Source organism: Xiphophorus couchianus, chromosome 1 (assembly GCF_001444195.1).
Source record: "Xiphophorus couchianus chromosome 1, X_couchianus-1.0, whole genome shotgun sequence".
NCBI lineage: Eukaryota > Metazoa > Chordata > Actinopteri > Cyprinodontiformes > Poeciliidae > Xiphophorus > Xiphophorus couchianus.
In genome coordinates this window covers 19,819,673-19,845,339 of record NC_040228.1, presented here as the reverse complement: position 1 = coordinate 19,845,339, position 25,667 = coordinate 19,819,673, and the positions used below count along the sequence as shown (strand labels likewise).

The 25,667-nt window shown below is 39.2% G+C and overlaps 1 protein-coding gene across 16 annotated transcripts in view; it reads left to right on the top strand.

Annotated features, from left to right (window-relative positions):
- The window catches only part of LOC114138381 (membrane-associated guanylate kinase, WW and PDZ domain-containing protein 1-like), a 110,803-nt gene that overhangs the window by 66,296 nt on the left and 18,840 nt on the right, over nucleotides 1-25,667 (top strand). For 4 of the 16 annotated variants that reach the window (XM_028007964.1, XM_028007633.1, XM_028008648.1 and 1 more), the window contains 13 exons: nucleotides 593-712; nucleotides 2,921-3,109; nucleotides 4,451-4,718; nucleotides 5,012-5,059; nucleotides 5,328-5,410; nucleotides 5,966-6,004; nucleotides 8,839-8,896; nucleotides 9,093-9,205; nucleotides 11,108-11,230; nucleotides 11,755-11,940; nucleotides 12,126-12,737; nucleotides 22,316-22,350; nucleotides 25,187-25,442. In XM_028007964.1, the coding sequence (XP_027863765.1) occupies nucleotides 593-712; nucleotides 2,921-3,109; nucleotides 4,451-4,718; nucleotides 5,012-5,059; nucleotides 5,328-5,410; nucleotides 5,966-6,004; nucleotides 8,839-8,896; nucleotides 9,093-9,205; nucleotides 11,108-11,230; nucleotides 11,755-11,940; nucleotides 12,126-12,737; nucleotides 22,316-22,350; nucleotides 25,187-25,442 (2,130 nt within the window). Of the gene's footprint in view, nucleotides 1-360; nucleotides 488-592; nucleotides 713-2,920; nucleotides 3,110-4,450; nucleotides 4,719-5,011; nucleotides 5,060-5,327; nucleotides 5,411-5,965; nucleotides 6,005-8,838; nucleotides 8,897-9,092; nucleotides 9,206-11,107; nucleotides 11,231-11,754; nucleotides 11,941-12,125; nucleotides 12,738-22,315; nucleotides 22,351-25,186; nucleotides 25,443-25,667 lie in introns of those variants that run through there. The other 12 variants (XM_028008396.1, XM_028008813.1, XM_028008567.1 and 9 more) reach the window with 11 other exon arrangements.

Here is a 25,667-nt window from a genome sequence, read left to right as displayed (position 1 = left end):
AATTTGAAACTATGAAGTTGACTGAGAGTCTCATCAAAATTTTGAAAGGATTTACTATTTACTATCTATGTCTATATTTAGTTTATGGTCCAACTGTGAAATTAGTAAAACACCAAGGAAATTATTACATACTGCAGCTAATCCAATAGCCGCAGATCAGCAGATTTGAACAAAACCACAATTTTCATAGTAAATCCATACATTTACACCAAGAGCAAATTTACAGAATGAACATGAGTGCGCTGTTTAAGGTGACCTTTTTCTTGGACCTGGACTTGGCAGACTGCAGGTTCCCATGAGACAAAGCGATTGCTCAAGATGCAATCCTTGATTTAATTTCTTGACATAATATTCGCAGGCAGTGTGCTTCCAATGATGGTGCTGAATTACAATCACACCGTCTTCATTTCAGAGCCCCTCTTGGTGGCTCACACTCATCTCAGACAGCTGAAGGAATCTTGGGATGTAGCGACAGACTATCACGACTGTAGGTGCTAAGAAAACGTTTTGTTGTTCTTCAAACAATAATTCTGTTTTCATTGTCATTTGTGAATCATATTGATAGAAATTTGCATTTTCTCCTCCTGTTCAGGTACGACCCGTCCCCCTCGAGACGAAGAGGTCCCAGGGTTGGATTATAACTTCCTGTCTGTGGAGGACTTCCTACAACTGGAGGAGAGTGGCACACTACTGGAAGTAGGAACATATGAAGGTGAGGAGAACGATGACAAAAATCAAAAGTGGCACTTCATGTGACTCACGATAGAGCAGGTGTCCTCATTCTCTACAGATCGGGCGAGCATAGCAGCCATCATATTTAGTTTTTTCCTGCATGTAGGCAGGCTGTAAGACAGTGTACTCAGTTGATTCTGATTAGACCGTGCATGATGGGAGGGGGAGATTCATCCAGGAGACAGCAGGTCTCTCCACATCTGCCCCTCTCACTCTGATTAGGACATCGTTGTGCAAGGCTAAGTCTCAGACTGACACAAACCTGTGTGTGTAAAACATGTGGGTGGCTGATTGTTTGTTGGGCTTTGCGTTATGCACTGCTAAGTCAGATTTGTGTGTTTGTGCGGGTGTGGGTGAGAGAGTGAGAGAGAGAAAGAGAGAGAGAGAGAGAAAATGTTACGACATTAATCTGCTTGGCACTGGCTCTGCTGTGTGTTGGCACGTTACTCTCTTTCACACAGACAATGTCAAATACCTGTCCACAGGAGTCCGTGGCACTCCACACATCAGCAGGCGGGCACAGTACAACAGATCTTTGATAGTTGGATGACTGTCCAAGACTTTCAGAGATAGTATATATATATATATATATATATGTATACAGTATATATACTGTATAAATCTCATAGTATCTGCATTAGCAAACCAGTCTGGACTCCACTTTAGTGTATACCAGAGGATACTATCGAGCAACCCTGAATAGGAGCACCTAGTTTACATACTTAAGATCAACATTAGATTATTTTTCTTCTTTTGCTCTTTCCTTTGGTTTGTTATTTTGTTTGTATTTCCTTTTAATTCCTGTAAAGCACTTTGTGTTGCCTTGTTGCTGAAAATGCACTATATAAATAAAATTACCTTTACCTTTTATATGACTTTATTCATAAATTGTTTGGAACAGATACGCCAAAGCTTCTTAGGCGTGGGCAAATAATTGGTCTGTGTAGCTTTGCAATAAAGCATTGCTGAGATAACTACCCTAAAATTAGCATGCATATTGTACTTTATCAGGTGTTTTTTAGGGGGGGAGAGATTAATCCTACTGAATAGTGAGTGGTCTCATTCAGTGAAGTAGCAACACAGAGAGAAGTGAATGGTGGTAAACCGAGACCAAATTTACAAACATCACGCAGGTTCTGTGTGCAAGTCATCGTAACAACTAATTTGGCTTTAACTAAACTCGGAAAGACAGTAATAAACAGTGTTCACTGTAAGCAAATATGATTCTACCTCAGAGTCAACGAAGGGTCACTACTTAATATTGAAACGACAGCCAGAGTTTAAAACCCTATTCATGTACTGGCAAACATTAATACTAATACTGAAAATTGCTGCCCTTGAGGATCTTAGTCATGAAAATCTAAAGTAGTTGTGGGTAATAAGTGCAGTGACACTCCAACAAAGTGGCCAAATATTAAGTTGGATTAGAAAAATATTTATTTCAGTCATTAGAGACATGGCTTGGTATTTGGATAAATTACTTGTAAATATCTCTGGCCTACGCAACCATCATGTCATCCATCAGAGATGTGTGAAAGATCAAAGTGGCTGAAACATGTCGACTACTTTCCACTGAGTAAATTATAAATTTGCAGAATTTCCTGTTTGAATTTTGCACAATCAGCTCCCACATGGCTGCTTGCATGAAAGGACAAACATGCATGCACATGCATGGTTGAGGCAGTCTGATCGTTCATAAAATTGGTAATGTAATAATAATAATAATAATAATTTTGCGACAGACTGGTGACCTGTCCAGGGTGTACCCCGCCTCTCACCCGGAACGTTAGCTAGAGATAGGCACCAGCACCTCCCGACCCCACTAGGGACAAGGGTGTAAGAAAATGGATTAATGGATGGTTGGATAATAATAATAACCTAAGTTTCAGCTTGATCAAACCAAATATTGTAAGTTGAGCCACAATGCCTTCAGGGTTTTTATAGTACAGACATAACACAAACGGGAACACTCTGGGTTTCTCACCAGCTGCTTATTTCTCGGGATTGTAGACACACTGTAGTCCGACTTCGTGTCTCTTACTCTCCACACAAGATTATGTGCAGATCCCCTGGCTGCTTTTTCTTTGTCCCCCTGCACTGCCTGTTTTTATCCCTGGCTTCTTTTCTTCATCCCCTTCTCTCTCCCTCTCCGTCTCTCAAGCATGCTAATGTCCTCCTTGTTGCCTAGGTAACTATTATGGGACCCCAAAGCCTCCAAGGCAGCCCATCATTGGGACAGTGACTCTCAGTGATGCGGGTTCCCATCCGTCTACCCCGAAGCGCACCAAGTCCTACCATGACATGCAAAAAGTCCATGTAGTGCCTGCTGACGATGACGATGACGACCAGGCCACGGAAATGAACAACAGTTTTACAGGTGAGGGCATTGCTGCACCCCTCCTGTCTCTTTGTGTTTGTCAAAGTGCATGATTGTTTGGCTCTCTTGGTCTCTGCATCCGTAGTGTTCTCCATCCCTGCTGAGTTTCCTAAACAACTCGTGCTTCTTTTGGGATGCCCTTTAAGTGCATACATGCAAGAACATGATGAGGACTGCAGAAGGAGAGTGTTGGTGTTTGTATGTTTGTGGTTTGCTCCTCTGTTGTAGGATTATGGGTGTCTGGCAGTTACATCATGTTTTTGTGATGAAGAATCTTTTCCTCCCAACACTGCCATCTGCCTGTGAGGAGGTTGTGGCGGAGATGAATTCCACACCACATCACTCACATCCTTATTTATTCTGATTCTATTCTGCCTCAACCTTTATGTTCTTCTAAATCCTACTCAATAAGTCGACTAAATGTGTTGCATTTCTGCATCTGGCAACAGAAGAGTTTTTAATGTCTAATGTTTTACAGACTGATACTTGCAAACAATTCCAAAGATAACTGCTAAAAATCTCATTTGTCAACTTTTTTTTGCATTTTATGACATCACAACCACAAAATTTTTGTATTTATTGGGATTTTATGTGACAGGCAACACAAAGTTTGTCTGTCGATGCAATTTATATGAATGTATTCAGCAAATGCTGTGCAAATGAAATACAAATTTATTAGGTATTTACATGTAGAAAATATTATTTGTTCACTACATAATCATGCTCTACTTAGTTTGATAGTACCGTACATTACATACAATCCCAGTATTAAACTTGTCCCTATAATGTGGAGAAAATATAAAAAAGACCAAGGGGTATAAACACTCTTGCAAACAACTGTATTTCCCTTGCTTGTCTTCGACCTGTTTTAGTGTGAGGGACATCTGCTTTTATTTTCTTTCTTCTTTGATGCTTTAAATCTTTTCACTCAGTTTATCCCCCTGCCGGGCTGCCTGCGTCACATTTGCATTTGAGCAGCCAGTGAAAGGCCTGGAGAAGTGTTGGAGTTTATCTAGCCAAAATGGGGGAAGCAAGTGGGAATAGGGGTTGGTCTAGCCTAAATTGAAAAACACTTACTGCTAGAGAGGTAAAATGGGTGGGGGTCAAATTGAGTTAGGGACCTTTGCTGTAGGAATTAACATATCCTGTTACTCCTTTACTTCCACTAGCAATAAGCTAGAGGTAAACTGGGGGAAGGGAATTTCTGGGAGCTTGATGTGACTGAAGTTGCATGAAATTAGTGAGCATGTCTGTTTCTTCCATCTTGCATGCACAAAACAAACTATGATTTTTTTTTCTCCTGTTTCTCTTGTTCCATGTCATGCTCATTGTGCCACCCAGGATCCTTAGTGCGTAGTCTGTTCCCCTCTCCTTTGTTGTGCACAGGTAACCCTAACGACCAGGACGAGAGCCGCAGCGGCATCCTCCGGCCGTACCCCGTGCGTGATAATGCTCTACCCTGTGGTCTGAACAATGCAGCCACTTCCACTGCAGAGAGCGGGCAGCAGACACTTGCAGAGCCCCAAGTCTCTCCAGAGGACCCTCTGGGACCGCTGCCCGAAAACTGGGAGATGGCCTACACCGAGAACGGGGAACTGTACTTCATAGAGTATGTATCCACATTTTGAACTGTTTAAAAGTTGTGTCTATTGAACACAGCCTTGGCAGTGCCTGAGTAAGTCTTTCTCTTTTTAGCCTCTGCTGTATGTGTTTGCACTCTGTTTTATTTCCACTTTTGCTGCTTTTGTTGGCCAATTGGCCTGTCTTTCACAATGATTTGGTTTGTCGGCCTGCCCAGCCCCCTGGGCGCAACCGCTTTCCTGTTAATCCCTGCATGTCCCAAGCTCAAAAGGAGATCACATCCTGATTACCTGACTACCTCCACCTCTCTGTCCTCTGCAGCACGGCAAAGACTCTCCACCAGGACATGGCTGTGTGTTTTCAGAGCTTGTATGTTAATTTCTGCTATCACCAAATTACAATTTGTTTTCACCTAGCAGTAGAGACAAAAAAATCAGGTTGTTTATGGTTTCCTTGCCTGTGTCCCCAATGTTCTTCTGTGTTTGCAGCAGGCGGCGTCTGTCCTCTGCAAACTTGCTGACATATTTTCTTTTTTGTCTAATTTTTATTGATGTGTTCAGGTGCCCCTGCTGTGCTTTGATATGACAGATTGTCTGCTTGCTGCTGAATTATTGTGTTGTGTTGTTTATTTCCTCAGCCACAACACAAAGACCACATCCTGGCTGGATCCTCGATGTAGAGACAAAGCCCCCCGGCCTCTGGAGGAGTGTGATGATGATGGTAAGTCTCCAAATATTATATAGAGCATTACATTGTATATGCACAGTTCTGTGTAGTGGTTTAAAGACATTATGGGCTCTCAGTCGTAGGTCTCCTCTTGTGTTTTGAGTGATGCCTTTGTTGATTTCCACTAATGTTTTCAAGCTTTGATTTGGTTTCTTTTGCAACATTTCATGTGTTGGGAATGTGTCATAGATTTCTCATGAGGCTACTGTCATTGGAACTGACATATTCCTTAATAGTAATAAAGTAGTGCTTTATGAAATCCAAATGACACTTGAGTTATGTGCAGTGTTGTGAAATTGCACCATCAAGTGGTGAAATAAAAAGGAAACACTGCACTACTTCAGGTTCCTAAAAGGCTGCTGTAATATTTTAGATTAACCCATTTCTAAGGGTCTCCTATTCCCCTGCTTTTCTTTCTCTGGATTGTCACTTCATTTCTTATTTGCTCTCGATTCCTCCATTCCTAACCAACTTTTTTTCTGTCATACATACTTTTTTCTATTCCTCATTTTTTTTCATCTGTGTTTCATCCTGCTTTCAATATTGGAGAAGAAGGGATACATACAGAAGACCTGGAGAGTGATATAGGTACGGTTTTATGATTCTGTGTTTAAACTGTAACATATTACACAGGATTTTTTTTTCTTATTCAGGTAGACAAAATAGAGAAAAAGGCAGTCATCAAAACTCTTGTCTTTTTTGTAATCTGCTTTGAGACATTGTTTTGACATATAAACTTCACACAAAAAGTACATTTGTGTTTAATTGAATATTTCTTTGTTGTATTAATGTGTGTTGTAATAAATCCTTTTCATATAAATGAAAAAACTACTTAAGTCACCTTGAATAGTGCCACAATTGTAAGGAAATGTATTAGTTGTATGTTGAACATCTGTTTAGAAGTTGCACTTATGGAAAAATTGCAAATTTTTGCGTATTCTGCTACTGATTGTTATTTGGTGGTGTTTATTGGATTAGGATATGGGTGTTTGAAGAAACAAAGCTCATTGACAAATTACTAGATTATGCATTTAACAAGTATTAGCATCACTAGAAGACAACAGTTATGTACAGTGTCCTCATTGCACATTCAAGTTTAGTTTATAATTTAATTTGTCAAAAAAAACTAAACATTTTCCAGTTCAGGGGAACCCAACTGGTTGCATCGAGTCATTGACGCGAAGTATTCACTCCTCCTGGACAACCACGTAATGACAGTATACAATCGCTTGCACTGTCGTGGACTTTAAAGTAATCCTTCATACTGTGCGTGCATATAGTGACAGTGGAGAGGAGAAATTCCACTTTAAAAGAAAGAAACTTCCAGTAGAACCTGGCTCAGTACGATCAGCCATCTGCTACAACCAACTGGTGGTTTGAGAAGACAAAGCAGAATGTGCAAAAAAGAAACAGAAAAACTACCACAGGACTACTTATGTTAATGAAAAGTAAAAAGTTACTAGCAGGAGAGGGAGAACATTTAGCTGTTGGCAGTATTGTCTCAGTCAATGGCTCCCTCCAGGATGGTGTTACAGCTAAAGAGAACATCATACCAGCTGTAGAAAGTTACAAGTCATCCAATGTGGTTGTGTTGGTTAGTCTTGCACAAACAGCGTGCTCAATCTGATCCCAGGAGTGTTCAGCTCCTGCAGGAGTGCCTGCAGTCCTGCAGTTCATCAGGACTGCAGGCAGATCGTTCCATCCTCCCCACTCCCAAATTCTGGAGGATCGTTCCGATAAATACTGATCTATAGGGACAGCCATTGGGATCTTAAAAGATTTAGTTCAGTCACTGATAATAAAGCCAGTGATTGCCGCTGATTACAGAATCTCATCTTGATATTTATCTGCATTTAAATTTTCAACGTTGACAACTTGTCTTATTGTAAGGGGAAGAGATTCCACCCCACACATCACACTGCTTCAACCAAAAGCTGTGTGGCTTTGACAGAAAGTATTTCACAATTTTTATATATATATATATATATATATATATATATATATTTTTTTTTTTTAAGGACGCAACACACATTCTCAAACCTGCTACTTAAAGTGCAAAGGGATATTTCTCTCTATTGTGGCATCATTTGAAGCAATTAAACATGTCTTGTAACAGTATATAATTTGACATCAAGAAGCATATTTACTACCAAGAAAAAGTCAACCAAATACAGATTTCCTTACTTCGTGTCCTAAGTTTATGTATTATTTTGAATCACCTGGTGTGGCCACATATACAATAGATATAAGTATGGTCTATACCAGGGGTAAACTTGAACAGCTAGTCGGGACAATGTGCCCCAACGAGAAAGACTAAGGGAAAAAATGGGTTTACCTATGTTTATAATTTGAATTAATGTTACATTGACTTTAGACTTTTGATGACTGATTTGAACAAACATTCTTTCAGCAGAATCTTAAAACAACACAACACTGAAGTTGTTAAAAAAATATAATTAGTTTTAAACATGTTTAACTCATTCTGGTTTTGATCAAAACCACAGAATCTCAAAAATTGTACAAGTGGTCTCAAATATTTTCCTACATCCTACCTAATTTTTGGTTTTATGTTCCTTGGAAAGATGCACCTCAATTTTTAAACCTACTGTGTAGCTACTGGCACAATTCCAGCTGAACATTTCACACAACTTCTAAGCATAGTTTAAGATGTCACATCAAAAATGAAGGATGCTCACACTGAAAAGAAAGCAAATCTTCTATAATTAGTCCAGCTCTTTATTTGTTCTGCAATGTTTATGACTGTGTAAAAAAACCACCTTTTTTATCTCTCCATTTTTTGTAAAATTTTAGTTATAACAAAAGTAATTATTGTAGCCATAAAGAGCATAATGGTTCTTAAACAAATGGAGTGTACTTTCACTAAACTAATAAAAATGAAACATGGATCCATTAAAAGTTGTAATTGTTCTTGACGTCCAATCTGTTCTTGCCATAATCTCATAAAATACAGTAGTAAAATGGTTGTAAACTAAGTTGTTGTTGGTTGTAATTTTGAGGACATATTTTTTACTAGTTCAACTTTGATAAAATAGCATTCTCTGGGGGCGTGCTGTGGTGGCGCAGGGGGTTAGCACGCCCCACGTTTGGAGGCCTTAGTCCTCGACGCGGACGTCGCGGGTTCGACTCCTGGTCCCGACAACCTTTGCCGCATGTCTTCCCCCCTCTCCTCACCCTCCTTCCTGTCTGCCTACCGTAGAAAAAATATGAGCCACTAGCGCCGCAAAAACTCTTCAGAGAAAAAAATGGAATAAATAAAATAAAATAACATGTTCTGACAAATTCGCTGGAAGCAGAAAGACAAATAAAGATCACTGTACCCCCACCACTGGTCTTATCTCATCTGTGCTAATGACTGAGATAAGAGTGTTTATGTTTAATGCTGTGTGCTCTCTGTATTCCAGAGCTGCCTCCAGGATGGGAGAGAATAGATGACCCGGTGTATGGAGTGTATTATGTTGAGTAAGTTAATCACCTCATTGATGCATCACTTCACAAAGACAAACGTGGGTTCTGCCACTTTTAAAGTCTTCTTGCAAATCTGGTCATTCTTTTCCATAAAAACATACTGGTGAAGGTTTTTTTTCTGACATTACAGGCAAAATTATGTTTTATATCACTGTGATTTCTTTCTTTACCCTATGTTTGTCTTTCAAAGCCATATAAACAGGAAGACCCAGTATGAGAACCCAGTGTTGGAGGCGCGGCGTCAAAAAATCCTGGAACAGCAGCAACCGCCGCAGCCTCCAGAAGGTGAGCGGTATATCCGAGGTTCGTTTCCTGCCCATTTCTTTCTTTCTTCATGTCTGTCAGCGTCATGTCTTTCTTGTTCGTCTGGTGTTTGCCAGGAGTTTGGCCAGAATTTATTATTCCTCATTATCCTGTTTTTGTTGTTGTTTTTAACATGTTCTCTCCAAATAATGTTGCAGTTAAAAAAAATAAGGTTTTCCAAATTTTCTACTTGTGGTTTTACCAAAATTAAGCTGGCCCAAGTCCTGGTGTTGTCTTTAAAGTTCAGGTTTTAATTTATGTGTTTTTTAGCCATAACTACCATTTTGTATTTGATCATTGCAGTATCACATCATTATAAACAAAGGGGGGATGTTCACTTTATCTCTGTTGTTGTAAAACTGTGATGTTTGAACTGAATACTACTTGTACTTATAATTTTAGTGAATGTGCAACTTGTATATTATCAAGAATGTCACTAATTTCAATAATTGGATTCAAAAAGAGACATTTGTGATTTTTGTTTTTGCTTATTTTGATGATAATGGCTTATAGAAAGAAATGTGAAAAATGTGGATAAACAAAAACGGGGCACTGGATGTTGTAGCGGACGTGGCCGCCCTTTGTTCAATTCCCAACCTGAGATCTTTGAACTTGTTCTGTCTGGTAAATGCCAATAAAGCCACTAGTGCCACAAAGACGTTTTAAAAAAATAAATATGAACAAAAAATCATTTAATTCAAAAGTGGCCACCTACTGAAAAGTATATCCATTTACTCTACAGGATGTACATTCATTACTCTGTCAGGTCTCCTAGTGTATGAATTCCTGCATCATTGAGATGTGGGATGGAGGCGATTAGCCTGTGGTTCTGCTGAGGTGTAGAAGAAGCTCAGGTTGCTTTAACAGCAGCACTCAGCTCATCTGCACTGTGGATTCTGGTGACTTTCATCTGCTGCTGGATTATACTACTTAGTTTCTCTCTACTTAGTTTTTACTTTTGTCAAGATTCAGCAGGTTCCACGTCCTGCTGCGAAAATTAATCAGCATGAAGTTGTTTAACATTTCCTGTTAACAGCTGTGCTGACTTCGGCTTTATTAAAACACGTTGGCCCAACAATACCATGTACCATGATTCCCAAAGCATTGCTGGCTGTTGAAACATTCCCTGTTACTGTGAGATCTTGATTTTGTAATGAAATGCAACATTTACATTCATCTAAAAAGAGGACTTTGGAACCCTGAGCAACAAGTCAAACCTTTTCCCTCGTCCCTTTCCCAGGTAACATAGTCCTTGTATTGACTTTATTCAGCAGCAGCACCTTATCAAAAGGACTAAAATGATTGTAGCCTGTCTCCTGGATCTGTCAGTGTGTGATGCTGTCTGACACTCTGACTTAGGCTTCTGAAACTCCCACAAACTCTTAAAGTGTCTTTGCCTCACAGTCTTAAAAAGCCTGAAGTTATCCCAGTTGCTTGTGCACCTTTGTCTACCTTTTCTTTTTAGCCTTTCTAATCATTTGCTTCGATGATGTATTCTGAGAACCGTAAGGTTCTTCAGCAGTACCTTTTTTTGGGGCTTTCTCTACTTTTGGGGGAATGTCAAGCAGTTCTTCCCCATGATTGTGTAGGCCAAACCATCTTGTATTAGAAATCTCTTCTTAATCGTCTTGAGTGATATTTAAATTTTGCAGAAAAATGTGAGCTTTAAGCCATAATCATCAAAATGAATCAGTTAAGCCCTTGAAATATTTCTATGTGTAATGAATCTATACAAGTTTCACTTTTTTAAATAGTTACTTGAATAAATGGATACATGCAGAGTTTGCTTTAAGCTCTGTGTTTATTGTGTGTTCTTTATGTGTGTTCATGTTACATATAAATAAATTCAGCACGTGTATGGTAAGTATGGGATTAAAGTGGGAATGATCGATGTGTGTGCAGAGTGGATAGAGGAACACTCATCAGCAGCAGCTCCACTGGCAAGCTATGCTCCAAACCACCTGGAGACCTACAGGGACCCACAAGTCCCACCTGCTCTTCCTCCTGGCCCGGTTGGAGTTAAGAGTAAGTCTCACTTGTAGATATTTCTACTTCATTTAACTAACATGGCATGTGTGCCCGAGGTTATCTTTTTGTAGTGCTACTTAGTTTTGTCCAGCAAATGAAATTATATATCCTGGCAGTAGAATATTTTACATATATTTTTTTCTTTAATCTGATTTTAAATCATTGTATATGCTTATTTCTTTTATTGCTGTTTTATTATATTTATTTATATTTACACTTTTTTTCTTAATTTATCTTAATTTCACCATTCTTATCAGGATCTGTGTATATTATGGCTACCTTGAGCTTTTCTTCAGTCCTTTAAACCAACATCACTATTACACATTTCCAGACATTTATGTTTTTCCTCGCATATTTAATCTTAACTTCCTTCTTCTTCCATATTGTAGTAAATTCCTATTTTCTTTCATAAATACTTTGTGTTCCCCATGTCATTTATTAAAAGTAAACAATGGGTTGTTGACTATATGCAGCATTGTGCTCTCTGGACCCGAGTTTGAGTTGTTGTTTGCTTTCTCTAGGAGGGAAACCTTTCTTCACCAGAAATCCTGCAGAGCTGAAAGGAACCTTCATCAATACCAAGCTGAAGAAAAGCCGCCGTGGATTCGGCTTCACAGTAGTTGGAGGTGACGAGCCCGATGAGTTCCTGCAGATCAAAAGTCTGGTGCTGGACGGACCTGCAGCTGTGGATGGCAAAATGGAGACAGGTGTAGTACACAGCCTTCATCAAAAGAGGGCACTGCTTTCATTCAGAAACCCACAAAGGTGTTTTTGAACAACTTACCTTTAAAATCTCACTACTGTGAAACTAATAGGAGGTGTAACAAACAGTTACAAGAGTTTTTACTGGGTAATAGAAACATTGCTGAAGATACCGTCTTCCTTTTTGCAGGCGACGTAATCGTCAGTGTGAATGACACCATCGTGCTGGGCTACACTCATGCACAGGTGGTGAAGATTTTCCAGTCCATCCCTATCGGCTCAATGGTGGACCTATCCTTATGCCGTGGCTATCCGCTGCCATTTGACCCCGATGACCCCAACACCAGCCTAGTGACATCTGTGGCGATCTTGGATAAAGAGCCGATCATTGTCAATGGACAAGAGACTTTTGACGCACCCACCAATCAGGCCGGACCCATCAATGGAATGCGAGAGCCACGGCCGCACAGCCCCCTGGCCGAGGTAGCCTCCAACGGTTCACACGGCTACTCCAGTGATGTGGTCACCCTGGCTTCAGCCATTGCCACCCAGCCAGAGCTGATCACCATCCACATGGAGAAGGGAGACAAAGGGTTTGGGTTCACCATCGCTGACAGTCTGACGGGAGGCGGACAGAGGGTCAAGCAGATAGTGGACTATCCACGGTGCCGTGGCCTGAAAGAGGGGGACATCCTAATGGAGGTCAACAAGAGAAATGTCCAGAATATGAGCCACAACCAAGTGGTGGATCTGCTCAGCAAATGTCCGAGAGGCAGTGAAGTCACCATGTTAGTGCAAAGAGGTATGTGTGACATCTCAGAGTATGAAGATGATGAATGTCTGCAGGAAATGAAGTTTTGACATGACATGCTGCGAGATGAAGTGCACAAGAGAACATAGTTTAATCTGCTGAATAGACAACTGTCTGAATAGTTGGCAAGTAGAGAGTGACACAATGAAATGGAGAAGAGAGAGAAAGAGAGTGGGCTGCAGGATGAAAATGCTCAGACTGGATAGGATGGAAGGAGGAAAGGTACAGAGAAAGCAGGATGAGATGAGGGTGGGGGTACAGGAGTGTGAGAGAGTGGGAGGATGGGTAGAGAGTCAAGATAGATGAATGAGGGGGAGAAAATTGCTGCACATTAGGTCAGAGGCTCGTAGATCACTGGTAAATGTTTGTCACCTTAAACTGCCTCTGCAGTAGTTGGATGTGTTTCACATGTTTTCACACCTAATCACCATCTGAAATGAAGTAGAGTCGATCAAGCTTTGTCTTCATTGTTGTCCTTTCCACATAATGGCTCATGTTATATTCACTATTGAAATCACATATAATAGTGTCTTACAAAAGTATTCTCACCACTTGAGCTTTTTTCCATTTTCCCATGTTACAGCCACAAACTGCAATTCATCTTGCTGACATTATATGTGATAGGCCAACACAAAGTACCACATTTTGTAATTGTGAAGCCAAAGAACAAAACATTGTTTTCATTTTCTTAAAATCTTAAAAATGGGGTGTGCATTTGTGCTTAGTACATTTTAATCTGATAATCTTAAATAAAACCCAAACACAAGCTTTCACAAAGCTCCTTTTAAGTAAATAGAGTCAACCTGTGTCTAACCCTTACTACAGATTTAATAAAGTCATTCTGTGGAGACCTTAGAGGTCCGAAAATGAAGGAATACAGTAAACATTTTGTGAAGAAAGTTGTAGAGAAATTCAAAGCAGGTTTTTGTTATAAAACAATATTGCACATTTAGAGCATTTCACAGAGCACTGCTTAGTCCATCCTCCAAAACTGGAGTGCATGGCAATCCACTTTAACTGGCAGCAGTTAAGGTGAACTCAAAGAGAACTCAACAAACATGGATGATTTTCAAAAAAAGCATTCTGTATTCATGTGGTAGAATGACCTAAGCAAAGTCCAAACAAATTGAAAATGAGTGGCAAGATTTATCAGTTTATGTCCACAGATTCTCTCCTTCCAATCTAACGCAGTTTGAAATATTCTGCAAAAAATGAGAGAAAATCTTCAGGCTTTGAGCCATATCTCAAAAGATTTTCAGCTTCAATAACAGCAAAAGGTGGTTCTGCAAAAAGTATTGACTCAAGGGATCAATACAAGATGCATGCTCCACTTTTCAGACTTTTCAGACTTTTATTTGTAAAACAAACAAAAAAAGCCTTCCTATTTTTTTCTTTTACTTAACAATTCTGCATTATTTTTTGTTCATGCGTTCCATAGAATCCTAGTAAAATGTGTTAAAGTTGTGCCCCTAACGTGAGAATGTGAAAGGTAAGGTACTTTAACGTATGGAGATTTCGGAAAGGCCTTCATTTTTAGGCTTATAAATAGACTCAGAGTTGCTATAAACTGGACTTCTTGCCTGTTCAATCAGTACGCTTGTTCTTCTATACAAGATGTCAAATAAGAAAAAAACATGAGCTAGTATTCAAACAGACCCACGCATTCAAGGTTCCTCAGATTCTTCTACGTAAAATTTCTAACCACGTGATTGCTATATTGACGGCAGCTTGGGATATGCACCACACATCAATTATGAGATCTAATGAGTTGACCTTGTGCACTGCTGCTGGAATAACTGCTGTATTGTGTTAAATGTCAGCATCATTACGAACCTCTGTGTGTGGGTTTGTGTGAAGGTGTGAGGAGATGAATAGTACAGAAGCAAGCTCCGAGGGCAAAGCACAGAGAGGGAATAAATGAGAGGATAAATGGGTAGGAGGCTTCAGAAGTCACAGGAGCTGGCAGGGTGACTGGCAGGTTTGTAGATCATGTTTGCTGGCTTTAACACCAACCTGTAATAACGGGGTGTTCAGGTGAGTGGCGAGGTGATGAGGGACACACAGTACCCTTCCGGGGGTAAGCGGGAGGTGGGAGCGGGGCTGCTATTTTCAAGTGTTTGTTTGGATGCTTTCAATTTCAAGTACAACAAATAAGCAACTAATCTGGCAGGGCATTTTGTACAAATTTTCAGTGACATTTTTTGTAAGTTTTTCAGAAATGTTTAATTTCCAACCTATCCATGTGTACTTTGTCTATAAATTATAGATCAAACTTTAACTTGTAGACAAAGTTATTGGATTGAAGGATTGAATTGATGGGATTGCTAATGCTAATTCCATCAATTCTGTGCTGTGTAATAATAATGACAGAAAGACTGCAGAGTCATAAAGACCAAAACAGATTATGAAAGCAGTTGATTATCAGTTGGTAAGGTGCTGTAATTATCAGCCGAAAATTCAGCTAATGTCCACAATAATAAAGAACTAAATAAAAAATACAGTGGAGAGTTTTCAGTTTCATTGGGATCCTTTTTTTTCAAACATGTCATTTTCCACTTAGCTTAATACTTTACAAATATAGTAAGTCTGAATAATTCCTGTTACACTATTGTGTCCTTGCTTATGCTTTTGTATTTCAGTAATGTGCTGAACTATTCAGTTTAAAGTAATTCACACTCCTGCAACGCTTAGTGCCATATCTGATTAAGTAATTTCCCTGCTGGGAAGAATAAAGTACTTCTATTCTATTCTATTATGAATAGATCTGAAGCCAAAGCAGGCTGCCTTTTCTTTTTTTTGTAATGTGGCACAAGTGTTGCATCTAAGAGATGTCATGAAACATTTGCACAACAAATGCAAAAGTTACTCAGCAGTCACAGTAATGATCTCTCGTTGTGTAATGTAGATGCTTTGTCTGTAGATTCACTCACCTCGTCATGCTGAATACCGGAAGTACATGATGGGGCTCTCAGATATGTTTTCATATTAATTCCCTTCACAATAACTTGACAACTTTAGGAAACCAATTTAATGCATTACAAAATAAACTTTATTTCTTCATGTTTAGACGTACATAAAATGTGTTTTCAGATACTCTAACATACATGATGAGACAGTAGCTTTAGATATGTAGTATCAGTAAACTGCATGAGCAGAAAATTAAATTGTAAATAATAGATGTATCACTGAAGAAACTGCTACTGCATTTATTGAAACTGACTGAAAGCTCCTTCCAATGAGATTTCTGTTTGACTTTATGGTTGAGGATGCATCTGTGACTTTATCCTCACTCCAGAGCTAGTGTGTTGGTCAACTATAGCTAAAAAAAGAGTTGTAAGAGGAGTGTATGGGAATAAGAGGAGCAGGGATCGTGCTTCGAAAGAGTGGAGGTGGAGAATTAGAGAAGAGAGAGGGTGAGATTTGCTGAGCAGAGCGGGAAGTTCACCAAAGGGAAGCGTGTATGAGAGGATTGGTTTCGGAGATGTACAGGACAGATAGCAGGAGGAGGAGGAGGAGGAGAAATAAGGTAGGCTTCATCGAGAGAAGGAAAAGCCCTAATCTGTTTATCAGCGATTCATCAATCTCTGCTGTCTGACTCAGAGTGAGCAGACTCAGCTTTTAAGAGGAGTAAAGACTACAAAATGCAAGTTGTTTTTTTTTGGTGACAGTCTTCTATAATAAATATGAGGTACACATGCTACTATAGCTCTACTTGGTGAGGAGATGCTTAAAACCTGAACTTCACCTAATTTAAAGAATTTTATTCAAAGGTTCAAATCAAGTGTTCTGTCTTGATAGATCGGCACAGCAGATTAAAAACATCCTCTGTCATACATTTCTGTCTGTCCTTGTCACTTTGACGGAATTACTCTAAACTGAACTTCCTAACTTTATACAAATAGAGCATGGAACAGGGATGCCTGAATGTTTTGCAATCATCAGCTGGGTAGCTGTGTTTAAAAAAAAAAAACAGCCAGTGAGTTAAAAAGTTAAGTACTAAGAACTCAGCCATATAAATCAAAAATAGAAATGAAATGCCGACCGATCTTATTTTATAGTGTGTAGAACAGTTTCAGCTGGCTGCTGATGGGGCTTCCTCACAAGAACTACATCCTACATCCTTTTGAAAAGACAACTTCTAGTTCTTAATGAATAGCTACAATAGGGAATATGTTGTTATTCTAAAAAGCATTTTATCTCTGAGTTTAGGTTTAAAGAAAAAGGAAAAACATAACACAAAAGGAGAACGGATACATTTTATATAATGCAAGGGTGATATTTGTAAAAAAAATAAGGCACCTATCTTACAAGAAAAATAGATAATCTACTATTTGTTTCTGTTTTGTGCATTAATCACAGTGTATAAATTCTTTCTCACATCTTTCACACAGTAGTTTTAGACACCAGGAGTTATGTGCACTTTCCTGTATTACCTGTAAATTTCTTAAAGAAACTCTAACTTCACCTAATTAAATCAATGACATCTAATTAGGCTAATTTGCATAGCTTAGCTGTCTTCTTTTGAAAGATAAACAGTTTTCAAAATGCTGATCTATTTAAAAAAAAAAAATCATATTATTGAATATGTCTTTAGAAATTATTTAATTATAGAAAATGCAAATATGCACCAGTGGATAAATTTTTATTCCAATTATATTTTCTCCATTAAAAATAGAATGATAAAATATAAGTGACTTCTTTTTATTAAATAATTGTTTCATCACCTACAACATTAAAGATTGCATCAAGTGTACTCACCCACTTAGGCGCTTCCCTGTAAAGGAGGGCAGGCCAGCTATGACTCCTCCATCTTCTCTTTCCATCGTTGTTGCTATGACAATCTTGCAGAGTACTTCTGTCCCCAGAGAAAAGGAGAAAGAGGAGAGAAAATGAAAAACAAAAGGAAGGGGAATAAAATCAAGAGGAAATGAATGTGGAGGAATGAACTATTACCAAAATAATTGAGAGCAGATGAATGGAAAGGACAGCAGGATACTGGGACAATCTTGTATGGAGAGCAAGGACAAAGGTTGACGGGCTTTATTTAATAAACCAAAGCATTACTCAGTTTTTTTTTGTTTTCTCTAACAAAATTGATAGAAAACCTGGAGGAAGGACTATTCACTCAATCCGTGTGGGCTCAGCTTGGAGTCACCAAGGCCACATCCTCAGCAGCTCAGAGAAGTAAGGTCCATTCAAGCTGCTGCAGATTCACTTTGAAAATGATGAAAGAATGATAAACCTGCGTACATCGTTTGTGCCCACTCAACAACATCTATGTGTTGTTTGGCCTGAATATTTGATGTTTCTGCTTCTTATGAATAAAAATAAAAAACTTGTTTGCGTGCAAGACTGGTACACTCTCTTATATCTCATCTTTTTCTGACATTAATTGAAAGATGGTAATAAATTCCTGAAAAAACATTATAAAAATAAACCTTTTTTAACCATTAGAAAAATAAAATTTTCATACTGTGAAATAAAGAGGATCCTCCTCTGTCGTCAGCATGAATGCAGATATTTTGGTAATTTTTCTCCCCACCTTTACAACAAATGGATCCGCACAGCATTGGTCTCTAAACAATCTTCGTTTCACGTATTTGCCTTGTCAGGTTTTTGACTACTTTGGGTAAAAAGCCTTTATGTAGTGTCCTGCTTTCCGTTTTTTGTTGGTATTTTGTTTAGTTTCTTAGCCTGCAGAACTGCTTGGCATTACGTTTCTCATTCTTGTAGAACCAGAATGAGTTGCACAATAGTTTAAATTCCAGTTATTATCCACAATATTCCTCAAAAAATATTTACATTGCAAGGTGTGTTTGTTTATAACTGCATTTCCAAAGTGCAGTTCACTCCACACTATTCAACTCCCCTTGCAAACCTGCAAAAACCTGCAATATTTTATTTCAGTGTTGTAGTCTTGCAATGATTTTTTTGTTTTTCACTTTTCAGTTTATCAGTGTCCAGAAATTTTTGTATCAGTTATCCATAATAATCAATATATGCATTGACAAAGGAAGATGAATTAGAATATGATATACTTGGTCTCTCTTCAAAATGGCACATTTTATTCTAGTAAGTCAGACAGGTATCTATACCTACTATCTAAAATACTTCATAGCTATAATTAAAAGACTTTAAACACCTAGATATGCAACATAAAGCAAGTCAAATTTTCTAAATTGTGACATCTTATGATTACTACTAAGTTTCCATAACAACTACATCAAATGTCAAGGTTTCTGTAGCTAGGCAACAAAGAGGGTGACAGCTGAACCTACATTCAATACTTATATTTACAGCTTGATTGACATTAAATTCAGCCCCTAACGCACGAACCTGCTCTGCTTCTTCACCACTGTTAGATTTAGATCATGTCTAAGAATCCCAGCACCTCTTCTGCAATATTGAATTTTAGAAACCCAGGAAGTTAAAATGTGGAACATCATCTTAATTCTTTGGGAAACAGATGGGCAATAAAACTGATATTTACTTCACCACAATGTACTCCGTAGTCAGTAAAGGCTGTGTTGAATAACGTAGCAACAATCATTTTGACAATTGCGTTGTTTAAAACAGCCCTACAGTTATCTCTACAAAAACAAACACCACATTTAAAAGGCATATCTGCAGTAAATGCTCCTGTACACACCAGTGTCAAGGCATACCAAAGTTTAAAAACCTTACAGTTTCAAAATTACAAACTTTTTAAATACAGTGAGGGATGAAGGCTGGATCAAAAGACTGAGGCTGATAGATAACGGGTTGTAGGTGTGAGGGAAGAGAGCAGAAGGCAGGCTGAGTAGAGAAAGAAATAAAATGACACAGGGGACAAGGGAAAATAAACAGGGGAACTAGGAAAATGAATCTAATATTAAGATATAATGAGCAGATACTGTATAAGGAATATAATTAAACTAGAGTGGTTAAGAGAGTAAAACGGAAATAAGGCTTATCTAATCAAAGAATGAGACTAAGGAAATCAAAGTACAGTGATCAAAACTAGAATTCATCCCAAACCAACTCCAGACCTGACAATATCTGGTCTTTGCTGTATGTTGAACAAAAATATCTTTTTTACACAGTATCATTTTTAACAGGAGTTAGATCATTTGTTGCTATATTTTAAATAAAAGCAGTTAAAAGACATTATATATGTTTTTGTTTAATATTTTTGGTGTACATATGATGTAGTAAAACTATTATTTTTACTTTAAATTATCATGTGTGAATCTTATATTGAGGAATGCTGATATGCTAATGCAATATACAATATTTTTGACTCATTCTGATCCTCCCTGGAGCTGCTGGCTCCAAATTTGACTGGTGGAAATTCATCAAATAAAAAAAAAGATGTTTATCAAATATCCTACTTTTGTGTGGAGAAGACTCCAACCATTTCTCCTGTGGGAATTTTTTATGCTCCACCACTGATCAATGCTTCATGATTGCTTACCTGGTCTCTGACAAAACCAGATCTTTGACAAGATTTTTTTTTTCCACCCTTAATGTGAGCAGCTGCAACGTTGTCAAATACTGTACTTTTATTGAACTGTTGCACTGTTATTTGTTCATGCATAAAAAAGACTTGCTGATGTCACAGATCTATTGCATAAATCAGTTTATGGCAGCTTCTTCAGAGCTGAATGAAGCAGCATGATGCAGTTCTTAGATTTATCTTTCTGAGCTTCAGCAGCTGACGAATGATTTAGTCAGCTGATTCTATAAACCAATATCATGGCTTATTTAGCTCAATCACAGAGAAAAACTAATGCTGCTACAGCTGATTATTGTGGATAAACATGCTGGAAGAACTTTTGTTTACAGTTGTTATTGATTTATTTAATAAGGTGATCTGTGGAAATACAGAAGAACTAACTGCTGCTAAAGAAAGCTTTTTTCTCAACTTTATGTTCACAAACAACACGTTGCTGGTCTGGCTGTTGACTTCCTGCTTGAGCTATTTCTTATTCTTTTGACTTGACAGTTGTGATCGTTAGGTTTTCTTCCTATAAAATATATTTGCCTTGTAGGAGTGTCTTTTACTTTGACCTTCCACTTTGCCAAGTGTAGATTGCATGGGTCACATAACCAGTCGGTGTTATAGGAAACAATTACATTGACATGACATTTGACCCAGTGATGGACGTCCTTCCTATGTCAGCCGCACCCACAAGCACATCTGCAATCATTTAGGCCTGTGAAAAAAAAAAAATAAAGCAAAGCTTTAAGCCTCTGCTCAGTGGGCGAGATGATCCATTTGGTCCAGTAAGAGGCAGACCATAATCTGAGAGATGGAGAGAACGTGCAACAGAAAAAAAAGATGGCAATAAATTATGAATTGAGTGGAGAGGGGCTTTGCAGCAACAGAGAGTTTTAACATTTAATGATTTTTTTGCCAATGCAGCAGAAGGAGCTTGGGATGGATGTTTGCGTGATGTCAATGGTAGATTCCCTCTACACTCGATTTTCTTTCCCCGGAGGAAAGAAAATCTGCAACTACTTCTTTATAGCAAACATGAAGACAAAGCAGGATGCAATATATGAAAGGTCTACAGTTAATATTAAAATGATGTTCTATTTTGTACCTCCTTCCCCCACTCAACAAAACAAAACTACCTGATCACCATGGAAACGTCAAGCCCTCTTCCCTATCCCGTCTCATGTCGTTCATGCATTCATTTGTCTATTTTTGTCTCCATGTTTTGTGCCAAGAAAAAAAGCTTGATGTAGGGTCGCCTTGGGAAAAGATGAAAGAGTCCTGTGTGGGATAAATAGCCAGGTTGTATTTCAGTAGACCTAATATTTGAGGTAGAAGATGCTTTACCTTAAATTATGAGAGATATTTGGAAAGGTTAAATGGCATGTGTGTTATTCCCTACAATGATATGCTGTTTGACATCTCCCCTGACATCTGGCTGTGAGCATTAATATTTTATAGGCACAAATGAGATTGATCTTCTTGGTTACTCTTTACAGTATGTTGTAGGAGCGAGATGGAGAGAGAGAGATAAGGGCACAGCGAGGCACGGTGCACAGTAGAAGAGAAGGGGGGAGGGAGCAGCGAGAAGATCAGCTTCTCAATGTCAGCCCTGAGCAAAGCAGTGGAGTTGGGAGTGGAGGAAGCAGCTCTGGAGTCACTCAGAAGATGCACACAGACAGGTTTCCCTTTTATGTTGTTTGTTCAGTGCAAGTAAGAGTTGAGACTCCACCTGGAGAAGTGGTGTGAAAGAGACCTGTAGCTGCTCCTGCCTCATCGGCCAGTCTATGTAACGCAATCAGATTGATGACGCTCCTCTGTTAGCACGGCTGAGAGCGCGGAGTGGAGCGGGATACAGAAAAAGGAGGCGGAGAACACTTAGATCAGCGATCAGCCCGGCGCAGTGTGTTGCTCAGTTAGAGAGAGGAGAGGAGGCAGAACGAGGAGGAGGAGCAGGCCAGTCGCCTTCTAGTCTGCAGCACGAACCTGAAGGTTCATCCATTCGTCCTGAGGAGGATCTGACCAGAGGGGACTGAGGAAGAGCACCGCAGGTCATTAATGCTCTCCCTGTCTTTGTGTCGGTGTTTTGCAGGCGTGGTGCCAGCCAAGAGAAGCCCAAAGCTGGTGGTGAGTACTGTCTTCAACTCTCCTCTTTGTGTGCATATCACTGCACACTCCTCACTGAAACAAGTGCTATTTTAAGAACAGAAGGCACAGACTTGTGAGATGTGACTGAGATCTTAAGCTTCAGAAATCTTCGCCTCTTCTTCATTACCAGCCAAGCTTTGTGTGATCCTTATTTTTTAATCTCTGATCTTGTTTCTGTCACTTTTCTTTGTTTTATATCCTCTTTACTTTGTCTTAGCATCCCACCCTTCCTGAAATGCTGCCACTCTGTGACTGATTGAGCGTAGCGTAGCCTGGGCAGAGTAGTGTAACTGTGACCAGCTGTTGAGGAGGGCAGACAGCCACAGCACAGAGAAAGAGGAAACAAGAGAAGATTGGGATAAAAAGGGAAGAGAGGAAGGAAGGGAAACACAGCTGTGAGTCACCCAGATCACCCACAGTTACAGAGGGAACACTGACAGAAAGAGGAGAAACAATGTCATGCTCAAAAATTGTGGATTGTAAAAAAGGCGGCAGAGAAAATCTGAGAAAGAATCAGCAAGGCAATTCTTCAAGGGCAATTGTAAATTTCACCTTTAATTTAAGAACATTTCTTTCATTACCATGTGACCACCAAAAAACACTTATTTTAAACAAAATCAGTGACGATACAAGTAAAGTGATAGTGACAATTTAAGAATTTGTGCAATGAATTATGTTGAAGTTGATCAGAGTTTTTAGGAGCTAATTGTCAATCTATAAATTTCTGTTTTCCTGGAGTACAAATAAGACATGGAATAAAGCCACATGGCCAGTAGACCGCACGAGGGGTCTTATTTACTTTGAAACTGTAGTTATTTTGAAACTACACAGTGACCAGGATGGTAAAAGAGATTAAAAATATATAATAGGTTGGAGAACTGAATGTAGTGAAAGTATAGTGGAGTAACCAAGACTTCTTTTCAACTCTCTGGTGATATGCATTAGCCAAAAGTGAAGTTATAGGAGTGATGCCACAAAAAATCTTTTCTTTTCTACTATAACAAACGTCAACATGCGGCGTTTCCTCAACTCTGAGGGACTTTAAAATAAATCATTTTCTTTGGTGACACGAGACAAAGCTCTGTAAGGTGGTTTCTGTCACACAAACAATAAATATGTTGAAGACCATCTGATTCCCAGGTATGGTGGATAATCTATGAAACTGTGGGCCTGTTTTTCTCCCTAAGATCATGGGAAGCTTTTTGAAGTGCAGAACGGTATGAACTCTTTAAAATACCAGGGCATTAATGAAATACGTTTGGTGCATATTACCATTAAACAGAAACATACGTGGTTTTGTTTAATGGATCTGTCAGCAATGGAATGGACCAAAGATTTAGTCAAATAAATGTCAGTGTGGCTCTGACTCAAAACCAGCCTTCTTACATGTCTGTCCCAGTCCTAAGCTGAACTGAGGAGAACTCTAGACAAGATACTGTGCAAATGGGAATGCTTAAAGAGGCCTCTTTGTCTATGTGCCAACCTTCTGAAATATTATAGATCAAGGCAAAGCAAGTGTGTCAATGACTGTGTCACCAATGGCAATGGTAGAAACAATGACTGAAAGTTTGATTCTTTATTTTTTGTGTGTGTCAGATTTTGTCCGTGTCTGCAGTAGATGTCAGGGACAAGTTAATTTCTCTCCAACGGAGGCAGAAGAAACACTCTCCTGTAACTGACATTCAAAGCATCCATCTGACTTGACTGGATATTAGGATTAGGATTAGTTTGGTATCCATCAGGGATATGGAAGTTACCTTTTCAGGTCACATGGTGTTGCATTCTGAGAAGGGGGTTAGACTCTGTTTGGGGGTCGAGTGCCAACAGTGGCCATGGCTGAGTGTCACTCCAGATTAGTGTTCGTCTAAGGAAAAGCCAGATTTCTCCCCTGTGTTATGTCAGTGAAATGTCACGCTGCACGTGACTTTCCATTTGCCAAGAACATCCTCTTTGCCTTCAGTCTAGAATCTGCATAGACGCTTGCAGTAAACTCCCATATGCAGGAGAGACTCTCTGCTACGCCACCTCATTATCAAGTCTCCTGTGATTGAATGAAAAGTCAATTTTGTGTGGCTGTTCTCCTCATTATGAAGCATTATGGGAATATGACCCTTCATCTCATAAAGTGTGATGAGTGAAATAACTTCTCCACTATTTCAAGCCCCATCTTATTAGTTACAATAAATAAAGAGTGATTCAGTTGTCAGAGCTGCCCCCATTTCACTGTCATAATCACATTTTCTGAGTAGGACTTATTGTTATGTCTGGAAAGTGTTTTTTAGGCCGAGTCAACAAATATTAACATAGTAATCTGTACATACTCCAGTTTCTGTGGAGGATAAACACATGAAAAAAGGGGGAGCTTGTAAAAAAAAACAACAACAAAAAAAAAACCTTTGAAGCATAGTAGTGAAATTGAGTGAATTCTGCATCTTGGTTGCATTTATGTACTGGAGATGGAAGAAAATTTTAATCTTCGGCTATAAAGAGAAATGAAATTCAGAAAAAAATCAACATCTCCTTCACTTTATTTCAACCTGTCTTTGTCCTGCATCCATGGAAACCATGTCATCCCTTCTTTTACCTCAGTAGACACTTTTAGTGAGAAATGTTCTACAACAATATCTAAAAAAGACGACCTTGAACGGTCTTTCTCTCTCTCTCTGTTCTCTGTTTTCACTCCTGTCTTCGATTTGTTTGTTACTTTTTTCTCCTCTTTCTCCCCTATTTCTTCATCTTATGACTATAAGTTCACACCCGCCCCCCTGGTTCCATTACACTCAAAGACGTCTCCCTTTTTTTCCCATCCATCCAGCACCAGTTGGAGAGAAAGGACAGTCAGAGCAGCTCCCAGCACAGTGTGTGCAGCCATCGCAGCGCCCACACCGACTCTCCTAGCCACCCACCCTCTGCCATGCCCAGTGAGGCAGTGGTCCCAACTCCAGCAGCTCCCACACAGCCTCTGCCGGTCTTGCCCCTGCAGGACCCTGCAGATGGCACTCTCACCCTCCAGAAGAAGCCAGACCCTTTCAAGATTTGGGCGCAGTCCAGGAGCATGTATGAAAGTCGACGTGAGTATATTTCTTTGGTCCTGTTGGAAGCATGATAAATCTTCCAGGAAGGTTTCTTCTTAAAAGCAACCACACATTGCTTCACCTCGTTAGAATTTGAGTCAAAAATCTACAAGAAAACTTATCTGAAAGATTTGAGGCACATGTGTGTGGCATATTAAGGCTTTTTTGTGCTTGCTTCAAGATTTTACACATCGTCACATCCGATTCTGTGACAAAAGCAGC